The sequence below is a fragment of the Callorhinchus milii genome, unplaced genomic scaffold, assembly GCF_018977255.1.
Source record: "Callorhinchus milii isolate IMCB2004 unplaced genomic scaffold, IMCB_Cmil_1.0 Scaffold8, whole genome shotgun sequence".
NCBI classification, from domain to species: domain Eukaryota; kingdom Metazoa; phylum Chordata; class Chondrichthyes; order Chimaeriformes; family Callorhinchidae; genus Callorhinchus; species Callorhinchus milii.
The window spans coordinates 17,753,268-17,766,708 of record NW_024704749.1 but is presented as its reverse complement, the minus strand read 5'-3'; the positions used below and the strand labels follow the sequence as shown (position 1 = coordinate 17,766,708).

Below are 13,441 nucleotides of genomic sequence, written 5' to 3'. Positions count from 1 at the left end.
GGAAAATTGTCCCGTTAACTTTGCCTCGGTTCTCCTGCTATATGGGTCTGGATATTTGAGCGCTGGGAAACAGAAATTCCAGTCATGTTAAGCAAAATGCAACAATTAACGAGTAGTAATATTCATAATGCTTTATTAAAACTAATCAATGTTTGTCTAGTAATCAACTAATATTCTAACCACTAAATGTGCGACATTCAAGTATCTCTTGATCTCCTTTGTCCATTAAGTTTCTCCCAAGTTTGCTGCTTTGGAGATCCATTTTCGACACCATTTCCAAGGGGTATTTAAAGGGGGGAAAAAAATCGCCAAACCTTCTTTGATTCTATTGTACTGATTTTACGCTGTAGTGTGGATGCATAGGACAGGCAAAAATATTTACTTTTGAAGTTTGCCTAAAAGTAAGCAAAATGGAAGATACAATGCATGTACAGCATTTTCTTGCATTTTCAAAAGGTCCAACAACACAAAATGCATCAATAACTTTCAAAAAATGGCTACAAGTCTCATTTCATCTTGCCCAAATACATACAAATAATTCAACAGTTGCACAAGTCTCATGTGCTCATTTCATTAGGGGGTCACTTTGACTGCATGTGAACTTGGATAACATTATGATTGGATCCTACACATTAAAAAAAAGTAAATAAATGCATTTTGTAGAGAATAATTGGGTGGTGGGAGATTTGTAACATAACTGAGGGATAGGTGACATCATGCAACTCTCAAGTCTAGATTATAGTTGGCCTGACAATACCTCCCATTTGTCCTGCTGCAAAACACGGAGAGTTGAAAATTTAGTTAAAAGTGATCTTTCACATTTAAATTTCACACTCAGGCACTCTCTCCTGTTAGCACTAGCACGTTTTCCAGTGAGAGAGAACATAAGGACAATCTTTGACATGAAGGTCTGTCATAAAGACAGGAACATATATTGCAAGTAGTTACCACATGAGTTAGGTACTAAATAAGTACAAGCCATTCCATGAATTATTCACTAGGTCAGGACAAAGCTGCTTGTGGTCATAAACATTGGAGATTCACAAATTGGCAGAATGCAAATTCATGCCCCAAGTTTCTCACATCCCGATTGCCCCAGCGATAACAGTTAACTCCACACAGAACAATCATTAAAGCTGGGGCCGTCTGGGGCTACACCACTCTGAGCTAAACAATACATCGGACAGCTGTAGTTATTTACCCAATGGGTTGGTAACCAAAAGCAAAACCATTTCTTAACCTATTCAAAACCGAAATGTTTTATTTTTCCCAAATCCAGATTCTCCCGCGTAAAAAAGTATCTAATAACCTGTGCATTTTAGACAAGAAAAGTAACCAGCAAATCACCTGAAATCAAGAATCTGAAAATGCACAGGCTTGGGAAAATACAAAGGACATTATTATTAACTATAAATGCTATCTATGGCCAAGTGCCTCCTAGTTTTGAGCTGGCCTTCAAGTCCAATTGCCAGTGATACATTGCACTGTGAATTCCACGACCTTCCAACCCGGTGGAACACTGCACAAAGCTACTGGTCTGTAACAGAGTTACTGTAAACTTCAACTTACATGTAAACATTACATAGCAATTTGGGCTGTTACGAGTCTTAGATTGTTGGAAGCTTTAGTAAAATTGCCTTAAAAGTGGAAAAAAAAACATGGCTTTGATGCAATGACAGTGACAGAAAAATAGCAATGTTAAGAGCAGGCGCAGCACATTATTGTAACATCTTTTGAGTAAGATAGATGGTCAAAGTGTCCCACATACAAACAGTATCCAGGTCTTCAAGAGTCGATTAAAAGATCGATTACAAGTTGATATGATATCTGGTCACTTTTAAAAAATGTTACATTCACACATTTCTTTTGCAGAAATAGAAGGGAACCAGTTTTTTTCTTAAATGACTGGCTGTGCAGTCAGCATTGCTTTCCATTAGTGATCTCTTCCAAGGAAGAGAATGAAAGTCAGTGGTATGATTTTCATGGCTCAACAGGTATGAATGTTGGATAGGAACTGGGCAGCATTGCAGATTTTTATTGCAATACGAGATAGAACCGGTGCCTCATACCTGTTGCACATGTTATAACCCCTGGAAAGTGACAAGAGGGATGCAAACCACTCAACCATTATAACATATTTGTATGCATTCCAATATATTTCTAGAAACTGCAGGATTTGCAAAAGGATTTGTGAATATCAAACCCTGATGTTGATACTTCAGCATTCAGCTCAGCCACGACTCCAGGGAAGTCAGAACTGAGATCCCGGGATGTCTGAGGCGAGTTCCAAAGGGTCGGCTGATGGCACATCTGGGTTTATTATTCACTGATGATTTTGCCAATCCTGCAATATGGACCCCACTGGCAAAGAGATTTCTCCAATTCATTCTACAGTAGAAATTTTATGCAATTCCCCTCCCCCGCGAAAAAATTGTGCATTTTGAATGGTGACAGAAAGCCGTTTCAACATTATGCTGTTTACCTGATGAATTTCATACCTAACAGTTCCGAGGCGTATAAGGACCGTTTATTGTTTGTTGTTTATTGTAATCATGCTCGCAGTGACAATCACACCTTCTACTCAAAAGATTATTCCTCGTTCCAATGAAGTGATTTCATTTTCATACTCTAAAACATCAGTATCTTGCACTGTGCAACAGTACAAGAAGATGACATTATCCTGCAGTGATTCAATGTTCAGCTTTCTGTTTCTCCTGAATAATTTCCTCCATTTGCTTATACCATGGCTTGATTTTGGTGTTTATCATCAGATCATTGAAAGCTTCCAGACCTTCCATCACCCGGAGCACCCCATAGACAGCCTGCAATAAAACACAACACTAGAATGCACTGCCTGAAAGGGTGGTGGAAGCAGATTCAATAACAACTTCCAAAAGGGAATTGGATAGTTACTTATAATAATCCCTTGCATTTGATGTAGCGCCTTGTCACATCGTCGAGCGGTCTCAAAGCGCTTCACAGAATATACTGTAAAGTGATTTGACTGTATATTTTGTGGGCAAAATATTTCTTTATCTGTAACTTCTTTACTTGTAAAGAAAAAATGCAAAGCTACAGGGAAAGAGGTGAGGAGTGGGACGAATTGGATAGCTATTTCAAAGAGCCGGCATGGGCACAATGGGCCGCTTTCTGTGCTGTAAGATTCTATGAAAAAGAAAAAGGAGAGGAAAGGTCAGGGGTTCTGTCCAAACCTAAATCCAATATGGTTTGCACTGATATGAGAGCTGATAAATCTCATAAGATTTTTTGAGATTTTATGGACAGCATAGTATCTCAATGAGTGAACTCACAGCAGCAAGTCTATGATGCAAGTTTTAGGGCAGGTAATGAACGAGGAAACAACTTTTAGTGGACAGGGTTAGAATTTCTTACCAGGTCAGCCAGATTTGGCGTGCTTCCTCCCATGAACTTCCTGTGACTGCCCACTGCAGCTACCCATTTATTGGCCGCTTTGTACAGGTCCTCTCGGACATTGTCCTGAAGGTTATGTCTGAAACCAACAAGCATAAAGTTTACACCATGCATCACTAACTCCACCAGTGACCTGACAGGATGAGCAGAATCTGGGTTGACTGTTTCAAACACTTCAGATTCACAACGTCAGGAACAAATCAGGATGGGAAAGAGGGTACACATTGCTGTTTCAGCTTACTGCAAACAAATACACCACGATGCAACTTATAACCGGACCTGCTTCGGGCAAGATGCGCTTATTGCAGTCCTGAAGAAAATAAGGAGTCGATTGGGATTAGGCAAACCTTTTCCTTACATTCGCCTACACGCACACGTTTCTCCACTACATTCATAACCGGTTTCCCTCTCGCAGTTATTCCTCATATTACTTTGGCTAAAGCAGCATGGTGAGCTTGTTAAGCAGCTTTCTCTGCTAGTGTAATACTGCAATTGCCAATTCCATGATGGAATGGAGCTGCTATCAATTAATTGCCAATATTGCCTTGTAACTAGGAATTGGAATGTATTCAGGATGACTCATTTGGAACATTTTACTCCAGCATCTAACAGGGGAAAAAATCACCTCTTCTAGTTCCCCCCGCCCTCCCACCAAAGTGCTGTTGCTCACCATCCAGTCTTAAAAGAATTAAGAACAACTTACCTCGATTTAAGTCTCTTGCTCACAAAGTACATGGCTGCTGCACCAAAATATTTAGCAAAAAATCCTTCAACTTTTCCAAACTTTCCCTCTTGTACTATGTAGTCAAAAGAGGCCAGTGCTTCACTTGGCGTGCGGTACACGTTGGGAGAAATGAGATGAACCAGCCAGTCATCCGCCCACATGCGCCATTTCATTTCTTCTCTGAAAAGCAAGAGGGCCAAAAAAACACTGATCGTTATTTTGTTTGCCTTGAAACATTCCTATAATCTCCAGGAAGGACTTTGAAAGGTTCATCCAATGTGAAAGTCTACTTCAGTGCAAGTTGTTGTAAAATTTAGAATCTTTGAACATGCCTATGGCAAACTCTCTCTCCACTCCCCCGTCGGAAGCACTCCGAGACCCTCCTCTATGTGGACAGCACCCTATAAATGCAAGTTGTTGTTATATAATCAATTTATTTGTGAGATAGGGATGGTATAAATGGGCCCCGTGGACAAAGCCGACTTACTTCCTGGCCTCCTTGTTGGGGTAATACTGAAGGACATCCTGATCCTCCAGCATTACCCAGTACTTGTTGTTGTACTCAGTTATCTCCTTTCCATTCTCATCCTTCGACTTCATCTCTGGGTAGAACGAGACCACCCGCTTTAAGTCTTTGTGCCTTACAGAAAAAAGAACGAAACGATAAGTAAAATGGTAAGCGACACTAAAACAAAGTGCCAATTCTGCAAATTTCACTCCAAATTATCAGTCCTTCAAAAGGCAACGTGGTGGCTTGTGCTGTGGGTGGATTGCAAAAAGTCACGTAAGGGATTCAACAGTAAATCTTATGATCCCCACTATTCTATTGGCAGAAAGACTCAAAGCAGAGAAATCAGGAGGTCACATTAGGATTGAGCGCAAGTGAACTCTCTGCTCTTTTGGGAGGATATTATGCATAGCATGGGGGCAGTGAGGAGTATTGAAGTCCCAATACATTGTGAAGCGACAGGACAGCATGACATAGGCTCGTGGCTGCAATCCCCCACAAACTAGGGTGTTAATATCTCAGGAAGGGGAGGGGGAAATAAATATAAGACAGGTATTTCCCCTCTAAGTAGGAGAAGCAAGAGAACAGAAGGCAAATCAACCCCTGCAGTTTTCATGCAATTGTAATAAAATTATATAGCACCTTTTGTGTCAGAGAAAGGATGCCTCACAACGCTTCACGGGCTATACTGTAAATATGTAGTGACCACGTATTTTGTATGCAACAACAGCAAAATTACATTTATAGAGCGCCTTTCACATCGGGAGGACGTCCGAAAGCGCAAAGGAGATAATTGACCAAGTTACTGTGACCCAAGCCATGGGTTTAGGGTGGAAGATATGAATCTCACCCTCACGAAACAGAACATTTCAGAAACAATGAAAACAAAATTGCTCAATTACTCATTGAACTTACCTGGTTATTAAATAAGTCTTCATAGCACTAATGATAACCGAAGAATCATTGATTTGCTGAAAGATAAATAGATTTATATATATATTTTTTTTAAAATTTGTGTTTCATATACAGTTTATTCCAAATGTGCTTCACATGCTTGTTCTTCCAGAAGATTTTGTATATTATGAGATTTTATATATTAAAAGAAAGTCTTAAACATTTATAATATTTAAACGCAAACAATAAAGCCAAATTCTGTAAATGACTAGCTTGGGTTCAGCTAGCTTTTATCTCAATGAGCTGCCTAGAGCTCCAGAGACAAGCAAGAGGGCAATGATCCCTTTTGTTAGCATGAGTTACAGGAATAGATTAAGTAAACTCTTAAAGGTCTTATCTAATCCTTGAAAGGAGATCTCTCAGAGAGGACCTTGTAGAGAGAGATACAAGAGTCTAAATGGGATTGATAAAGTAAACCCAGAATAAGTTATGACAGCAGAGGTTTAGAGTTTTAAAGAGCAATTTCAGACTTTGGAGGCTTTTGATGCAGTTCTTTACAACCACAACTTGTGTTTATATAGCGCCTTTCACGCGGGGTAGCATCCCGGAGCACTTGACAACTCACCACCTTCACTTTACCAACTCACCATTTTATCCCCAGGCTCAGCCATTAAAATTGGAACCTTCCGATAACTGGAAAATTTTATTTCAGTCCGCATGACCGGGTTGACCTCCACAACCTTGTAGGGCAAGCCATGGAAGTCGAGGAAAGCCCGGACTTTGCTGCAGAAAGGACAGGTCTTGTACTGGTACAGCGTGAGAGATAGGTCATCACTGGAATTCTGAGACAAAAGACACACGTACATGAAACCTTGGCTTGAACACTTGCAGGGAAGGTGATCTTCCACTATCCAGTTACTGTGCTGGGTTGAGGCACCAAAACAGTAAATAGCCTCTCTCCCCCACACCACCACTCACCGTTCAGCCCCACCACTGTCAAGCAGTCAGAGATGTTATCCTACATGATGGACGATGTATGCAATTTAAATACCAACTGGCAAGACTGAAACCCTGTGCCCCAGCAATGATTTAATCAGCAACAACAAAATTACATTCTTATAGCGCCTTTCACATCGGGAGGATGTCTCAAGGCGCTGGACAATCAGTGTTTCGGACCAGAGCTGGGGGTCGGGATTGGGGAGGGTGGAGAGCGGGGCAAAAGAGGGTCACCGAAGGCACGGTCAAAGAGGAGGATTCTGAAGGAGGCAAGGAAGGGGGCTATCCATGTAAATACACAACAGGACACAATGAAACCTAGCTATATAAAACTGTGATTAAGATCTTAACAGTTTATAAAGACAGAGGACTGGTTCCAGTTAGTGGCATCTTATCACCTGAAAACAATCAACAGAAAAATGCCCAATTCTGATTTCAATTTGTCCTCTTCTTTCTATTGGTTTTATCCTTTCTTTCAGTGATGAAAAACTACTTTTTAACACCGTAGCGAGGGCCCAAACGTGCCAGCCTGGATCACCAGAACCACATTTATTTGACTTTCTATCCCATTAATACATCGGGCGGGTTAGAGCTCGCCGGTTAAACTTACTCCATGCAAGAATGATCTCTCGGGGTGATAGAAACAACTCTTATCTCAAGAGATTATTCGGTAAAAGTCACAGAAGAAACGTCTCGTGCGAAAATTGCTGTGCAACTCGAAAGGGTAACGGGTAGATAAGATATCTGCAAAACCAGGCTTGCAGAGCAGTCCCGAAGGTCTCGGAAGGCAATTTGGGAAGAGGGATCTCTCTCTCTCTCTCTGTGTGTGTGTGTGATCTGGGATGACTGACCTTCGCTCCATTTGCATTCTGTGCAGAAATTCCACAAGTGCAGAATTCAGGGCCAGAGCTGCACAAGGAATGCTCGGATTGAAATTTAAACCCAAGGACCACATGGCCCCCGCAAAGCCTGACTTGGCTTTTAAACCACCACAGATTTACTGGCCCTGTAACCTCGATCTTCATTATATACCCCCAACGAAAAGTACGTGCACACACTCACGGATGCACACACACAGAGACACACACACACACACACACACAGAGACACACACACACACACAGATACACACACACACACACACAGAGATACACACACACAGAGACACACACACACAGAGAGACACACACACAGAGATACACACACACAGAGACACACACACACAGAGACACACACACAGAGATACACACACACAGAGACACACACACACACAGAGATACACACACACAGAGACACACACACACAGAGACACACACAGATACACACACACAGACACACACAGATACACACACACACAGAGACACACACACACACACAGAGACACACACACAGATACACACACACACAGCAGTTGTGCAATCTTTTTACTTGAAGCAAGGTCGCAAGTTTAATAATGTTAATAACTTTTTTTTTGGTGGGGGGTGGGGTGGTGGGGTGGGGGTGGGGGTTGTACAAACATTTCACACAATAAATGTAGGTAAGGTCCTGAGCTTCAGCTACGTTAGGATTAGAGGCCACACAAAGAAGTACAAAGGCAAAACACACACTGGTAATCGTTGCTTTTTTTAAAAAAATGCACAGACACACACACACAGGTCCAGCCAACACACTTGCAATGCAGTGAAGGTGGGGTGGGGGGGAAAAAAAAAATGCATTCACAAAAAATAAATCAGCTGCAAAGGACTGAATCCATTTACAGGGGCGACTGAGCAAAGGAGGAGGGGAGGGGGAGGGGGGGAGGGGTGGGAGGGAAAGGGAAAGAAAAGAATCAATGCAGAAAGTTAGTGCAGAAAGCGGTCGGTAACAGAGCCCCAGCGAATGAATGCACAAAAAAAACTGGTGCTTTGCAACCAGAAAACCAGGTGGAGTGAGTGAGTGAGTGAGTGAGTGAGTGAGAGTGAGTGAGTGAGTTACCTGTGTGAGGAGCTGCTGCTGCTCCGCCTGGTGCTGCTGCTGCTGCAGGTACAGCCTGACGGTCTGCCACAGACCCAGGGTGCCCCCCAGCACAAAGGCACAGCTCAGGGCACGACCCCCACCCCCCCCACCACCACCACCCCTCCCCACCCTCAGCCCCCCAGCCAGCAGACCCCTGCCCTGGGTGGAGTGGCTGCCCACAGGCTGCAGAGCCCAGGCTGTTAGCCCTGTGCGGGCTGCTCTGGCGCAGGCTCTCACCCAGGAGGCTGCCATCTGCACCTCACTCTGATGTGTGTGTGTCCCCCACACACACACACAAAAAAAAGAAAGCTCTGAGAGAGAGAGAGAAAAAAAAGGGGAAACCCTTCCCACAGTTCCTCTGAGCTTGAGCTCTTAAAGCTGAGCCACACTGACATCTCCTGCCTGCAATTGAATTGCAGCTGCACACTTTCAGGGCAACTTCATCTGTGCATGCAATGCAATGCAATAATAATAATAATAATAATAATAATCCTTGCATTTGATATGGCGCTTTTCAGGTCGGGAGGACGTGCCAAAGCGCTTCACGCAACGCGCTGTAAAGTGAATTGACTGTATGTTTGTGGGCGAACGCGGCGGCCGATTGCGCACAGCGATGTCCCACAAACAGTCGTGGATTGAAAATGACCAATTTTTATTACTGGTTTTGGATTTGGAGGGGTTATTATCAGGCTCTGTGCGGGTGGAGTAAGGAAACTTGCCCGAGGTTTCGCCCTGACCTGCCTGGGATCGAACTCGGGTCTCTCGCTCTGCAATGCATAATGCTACAGTAATAATAGTAATAATTAGTGGTGAAACAGCTGACGTTCTGACGATAAAATTTCAGTTTTTTGGTAATGCAATGATTCAAGAACGTTTAACAGTTGTTAGAAATAAAGTAGAAATCGCAGTAAAACCAACGATGCTGATTTACTTCCAGTTTAGCTGCTGTGAGGTTTATACAGCAGATACCCACTAGAGGTCTAGGATTATAGCTTTTAAACCTACTCCACCCCCTTGCGTGGGTTGGTGACGGAGCGGGTCCTCTCTTTCTCTGCGCCTGCCTGACAACGCCCCACACCCCCACCCAAAAAAATGTAGATTTCAATCGGATCAAAATGCTTCACAATTTGTTCGTGTTTCACGTGTTAATGTCATGTTAACGTACATCGGCTCAAAGTCTTTGTGTGTGAGTGCGTGTTTTGTGCAGGCGTTTTCTGGACAATCTCAAGTGTGAAAGCCCTGGATCAGCCGAGACTGAGCCTGGGTCATACAGACTGACTGACTTGACCAATCAATCAACCAATCAACCAATCAATCAATCAATCGGGGGAACAACAACAACTTGCATTTACATAGCGCCCTTCAGTCAGACCGACCGACCGATCTGGGAGCACGTTCCTTGCGTCTCGGCCACATCTCAAGTTTGACACAATGTCCGGACCTAACGGGGACCCCAGAGTTAACGTGGAGAGTGAAGAAGAGGACGGAAACTTAGAGGGTAAAAAAAAATGAATACAGTTTATAACAACCTTCGGTGTAGCGCTTTTCATGTCGGGAGGACGTCTCAAAAGCACTTCACAGGTTAAAGTGCAGTGACTACGTAATTTGTAGTCACGAGATAAACTCGTCTCAGATCTTATAATATATAATAATCCTCGCATTTTGATATAGGGCTTTTCACATCTTCGAGGCGTCTCAAAGCGCTTCACAGAACACACTGTAAAGTGAATTGACTGTCAATTACATAATTACAATTACAGTGGTGAGACATCACCTTGTTGACGAGTATCAACAAGATAATAATAATCCCTCCAAAAAAACCAAAAAACAATAATAAAAAAAAATTGGTCATTTTCAATCTACGACTGTTTGTGGGACATTGCTGTGCGCAATTGGCTGCCGCGTTCGCCCACAAATATACAGTCAATTCACTTTACAGTGTTCTGTGAAGCGCTTTGGGATGTCCTCCCGACGTGAAAAGCGCTATATCAAATGCGAGGATTATTATTATTATTATTATAATTTGTGGGCGAACGCGGCAGCTAATTGCTCACAGCAGCGTCCCACAAACAGTCGTGGATTGAAGTGACCGATTTTTATGATTGTTTCTTCTTGAGGGATTATTATCAGGCGTGTGGAGTAAGGAAACTTGCTCAAGGTTTTGCCCTGCCGGGAACTGAACCCAGTTCTCTCACTTGCGAGGCAGTGCTCTAACCACTGAGCCACAGGACTCCACATATCAATCTATCTGACAGGACATTCCACATTCCAACAACTTTACCTCCACGACCTTGCCCCTATTTGACATCCGGTCATTTTGCCTCCACTCCCTGAACTTTTTCCCAAATTCCATTGTTAGTAGTTCCATTTTCATTTAGAAAAAAAAAATCAACTTATTTTAATTTAACCTTTGTTGTTTGTCTGAGATACCATGGACCTGCTTTTCCTTGGCTGCTTCATTGAAATCAATCACAGGAAAGGTCCGACCGGCTCCGGCTTTGTGGGACATTACTGTGTGCGATATTTGCTGCCGCGATCGCCTAAAAATCCATTCCCTGCACTTTACAGTAAAAATACTGTGAATTGCTTTGAGACATTCTGACGATTGACAAAGGTTTTAAAAGCAAAGTATTACAATTATCCAAAAAACATGTTTTATACTGATTTGAATCTCAATTTGTGGGAGATTTGAGAAAAGAATGAAGTATCAATTGCCTACAAATCAATCACTGCATTTTACAGAAACCTTTGTGAAGGACTTGGGAGACATTTTGATGTTAAGCCTCTAAATGGAATTTAAGGATTATTACATTATCTTACGTCAAATGTGATATTTTTGAACCTACCATAGAATATGCAGCCCTCGACCAGATGCTTGACCAGATTAACTCTTGTCTCGACAACCTGGAGGAGAAGAATGATGTCCTCAATGCAAAGCTCAGAGAACTTCTGGAGTCAAATCGCCAAACGCGGGTAGAATTCAGGCAGCAGATTGTTGGAGCAGCCCAGCAGTCGGATGCTAAGTACAAGAACTCTTGACTGTGACATTTCTACATTCTGCTCTGGTATTTTGTGTCCTTCTAGAGAAGAAAAATCCCTTATTTGCTAGTGGTAGAAACTCTCTTCTACAACCCAAAGTGCTGAATACTGTTTCGACTTTCATATTCCTCCCCAATTTTGCCTGATGTGTCTGCTTCTTTATGTGATCTCTTCCATTAAAATCAGGCTCTGGACTTGTAGGCCATGTTAGAGGACGTCTACTTGGAATAGAAGACACAAAGTCCAGTTTCCCACCTGATCAGTTTCATCTGCGAGTGAATGTCAGAAAATCCCAAGTCCCTGTCAATATGTATAAGCAAGAAATGTTCTACAAACTATTGTTAATATTCAGGTAGTATTGCGTTTCCTTTTTGCTCTGTTTAAGAACTTTAACTTACTTATGTGTAATTTAAGTGACTCTCACTTTATGTTCAAGGCGTGTCAGAAACTGCCTATCTCAAGCAAACTTCTTTCAAGAAGTTGGTTGGTTGGATCAATGGCCCACTGTGGATCGAAGCCTTTATTGTTGATAGAAAAGGTTTTAAGTGATCTTATTAAAAGTGAGATGTTACTAGAAATGATATTGAGGACTAAATGCAATGAAAGGATTGAGGGGAGTACTAATGTATTCAATAATGTCCTTTGACTGTTTAGTGGAATCATTAGTGAAGACTTCTACATTCACAATGAAAAACTAACCTGTTCCTACTGTTATAACTGTGTCAATTGCACATTATGCTCATATATGACAACACATGCACAATCACGACACTGCTAAAATCCTGAGAAGCACTTTGAGACACTGGTACAATAACTACATAGATGTGAAGGCACATTACAGTAACTTGGATGCTTGAAGACTAAAATCTTGGAAAGGCCGAGATTTCCACTTGTATCTCGTGTTGAATGTAAATATATTCTGGGATTTGTTGGGTAAATATAAATGTTTCATTCCATCATTGTATTTGTAAAGGTGTGCTCTGCACTGTCTGAAATCCAAATGAAATACAGAAACTTTAATATTAAGTTTTAAGTATTTTAAAGATTTTCGCCCATAAAACACAAGTCACTACAGTATATTCTGTGAAGCGCTTTGAGGCGCATCAACAAAGTGATATCAAATGCTAGTGTTATTAAAATGCATTTTTCAGCATTCCATAGAGGATTTATTTCAATGTTATCCTTTTATATGAACTGCCAGCAACTATTAAAGAAAACGTCATGTTTAAAAAGGGGTTTAAAAAGCTTATTGTTAAATGCCAACAGTTACTATCAATAAACACATTCATTTAAATTGTGAAAGTATGCGAGAGATGATGTGTGGAACTGAACGAGTTTCCTCTTTGTATATACGCTGTACCAATGCTCAATAGAAATCTGATCAAACAGGTTGTTTTAAGAAGTATGTACCCTCAGTAAAGCATGAATAAAAGCCCAGAAGATGCCAGGCTCAATGACCATGCCCTGTGCTCCCTTCAATCCTGTAGTAAGAGCTGCAAAGATCAGAAGGGCAATGTTCTTAGGATGAGCTGTTAAAACTGAGGTCCTGGTAACCTGTTAGATGGATGTGAAAGATCCGGTGACATTCAAAAACAGAAGGGACTTTCTCCCGGTGTGAGGCGCTGCAGGGCAGCTGTGGAAATGTAGCCCAGAGTTAGTGCCTTCAGTGAGACGGCAACCTGGACACAGAAATATACTGCTCTGTAAAATCTAAAAAAACTATTTTCATGTGAAATTATTGCAAATGACCTGCTTCCACGTTGCTGCGAACGGTGCACAGATCACGTGAAGAAATTAACATCCTACTCAAACGTCACCTCGAATAAAGCGAGTAAGTGGAACTTCCTGCCATT

The 13,441-nt window shown here is 42.0% G+C and overlaps 2 protein-coding genes across 3 annotated transcripts; one reads left to right on the top strand and one right to left on the bottom strand.

Annotated features, from left to right (window-relative positions):
- Positions 1 to 116: 116 nt before the first annotated feature.
- On the bottom strand, positions 117 to 8,801 carry ptgesl (prostaglandin E synthase 2-like). 2 transcript variants are annotated; one of them, XM_042337127.1, is made up of 7 exons: positions 8,529 to 8,801; positions 6,206 to 6,400; positions 5,580 to 5,635; positions 4,644 to 4,796; positions 4,136 to 4,336; positions 3,394 to 3,511; positions 117 to 2,822 (listed from the first exon to the last, which is right to left on the bottom strand). In XM_042337127.1, exons 1-7 carry the CDS (start codon positions 8,799 to 8,801, stop codon positions 2,691 to 2,693), a joined length of 1,128 nt encoding a protein of 375 aa, XP_042193061.1. In that variant the 3' UTR covers positions 117 to 2,690.
- An 862-nt stretch (positions 8,802 to 9,663) lies between these two features.
- bbln (bublin coiled coil protein) lies at positions 9,664 to 13,080 on the top strand. The gene is made up of 2 exons (XM_007900247.2): positions 9,664 to 10,047; positions 11,401 to 13,080. The coding sequence occupies exons 1-2, from the start codon at positions 9,981 to 9,983 to the stop codon at positions 11,586 to 11,588; spliced, it is 255 nt and encodes an 84-aa protein (XP_007898438.1). The 5' UTR covers positions 9,664 to 9,980; the 3' UTR covers positions 11,589 to 13,080.
- Positions 13,081 to 13,441: the final 361 nt, after the last annotated feature.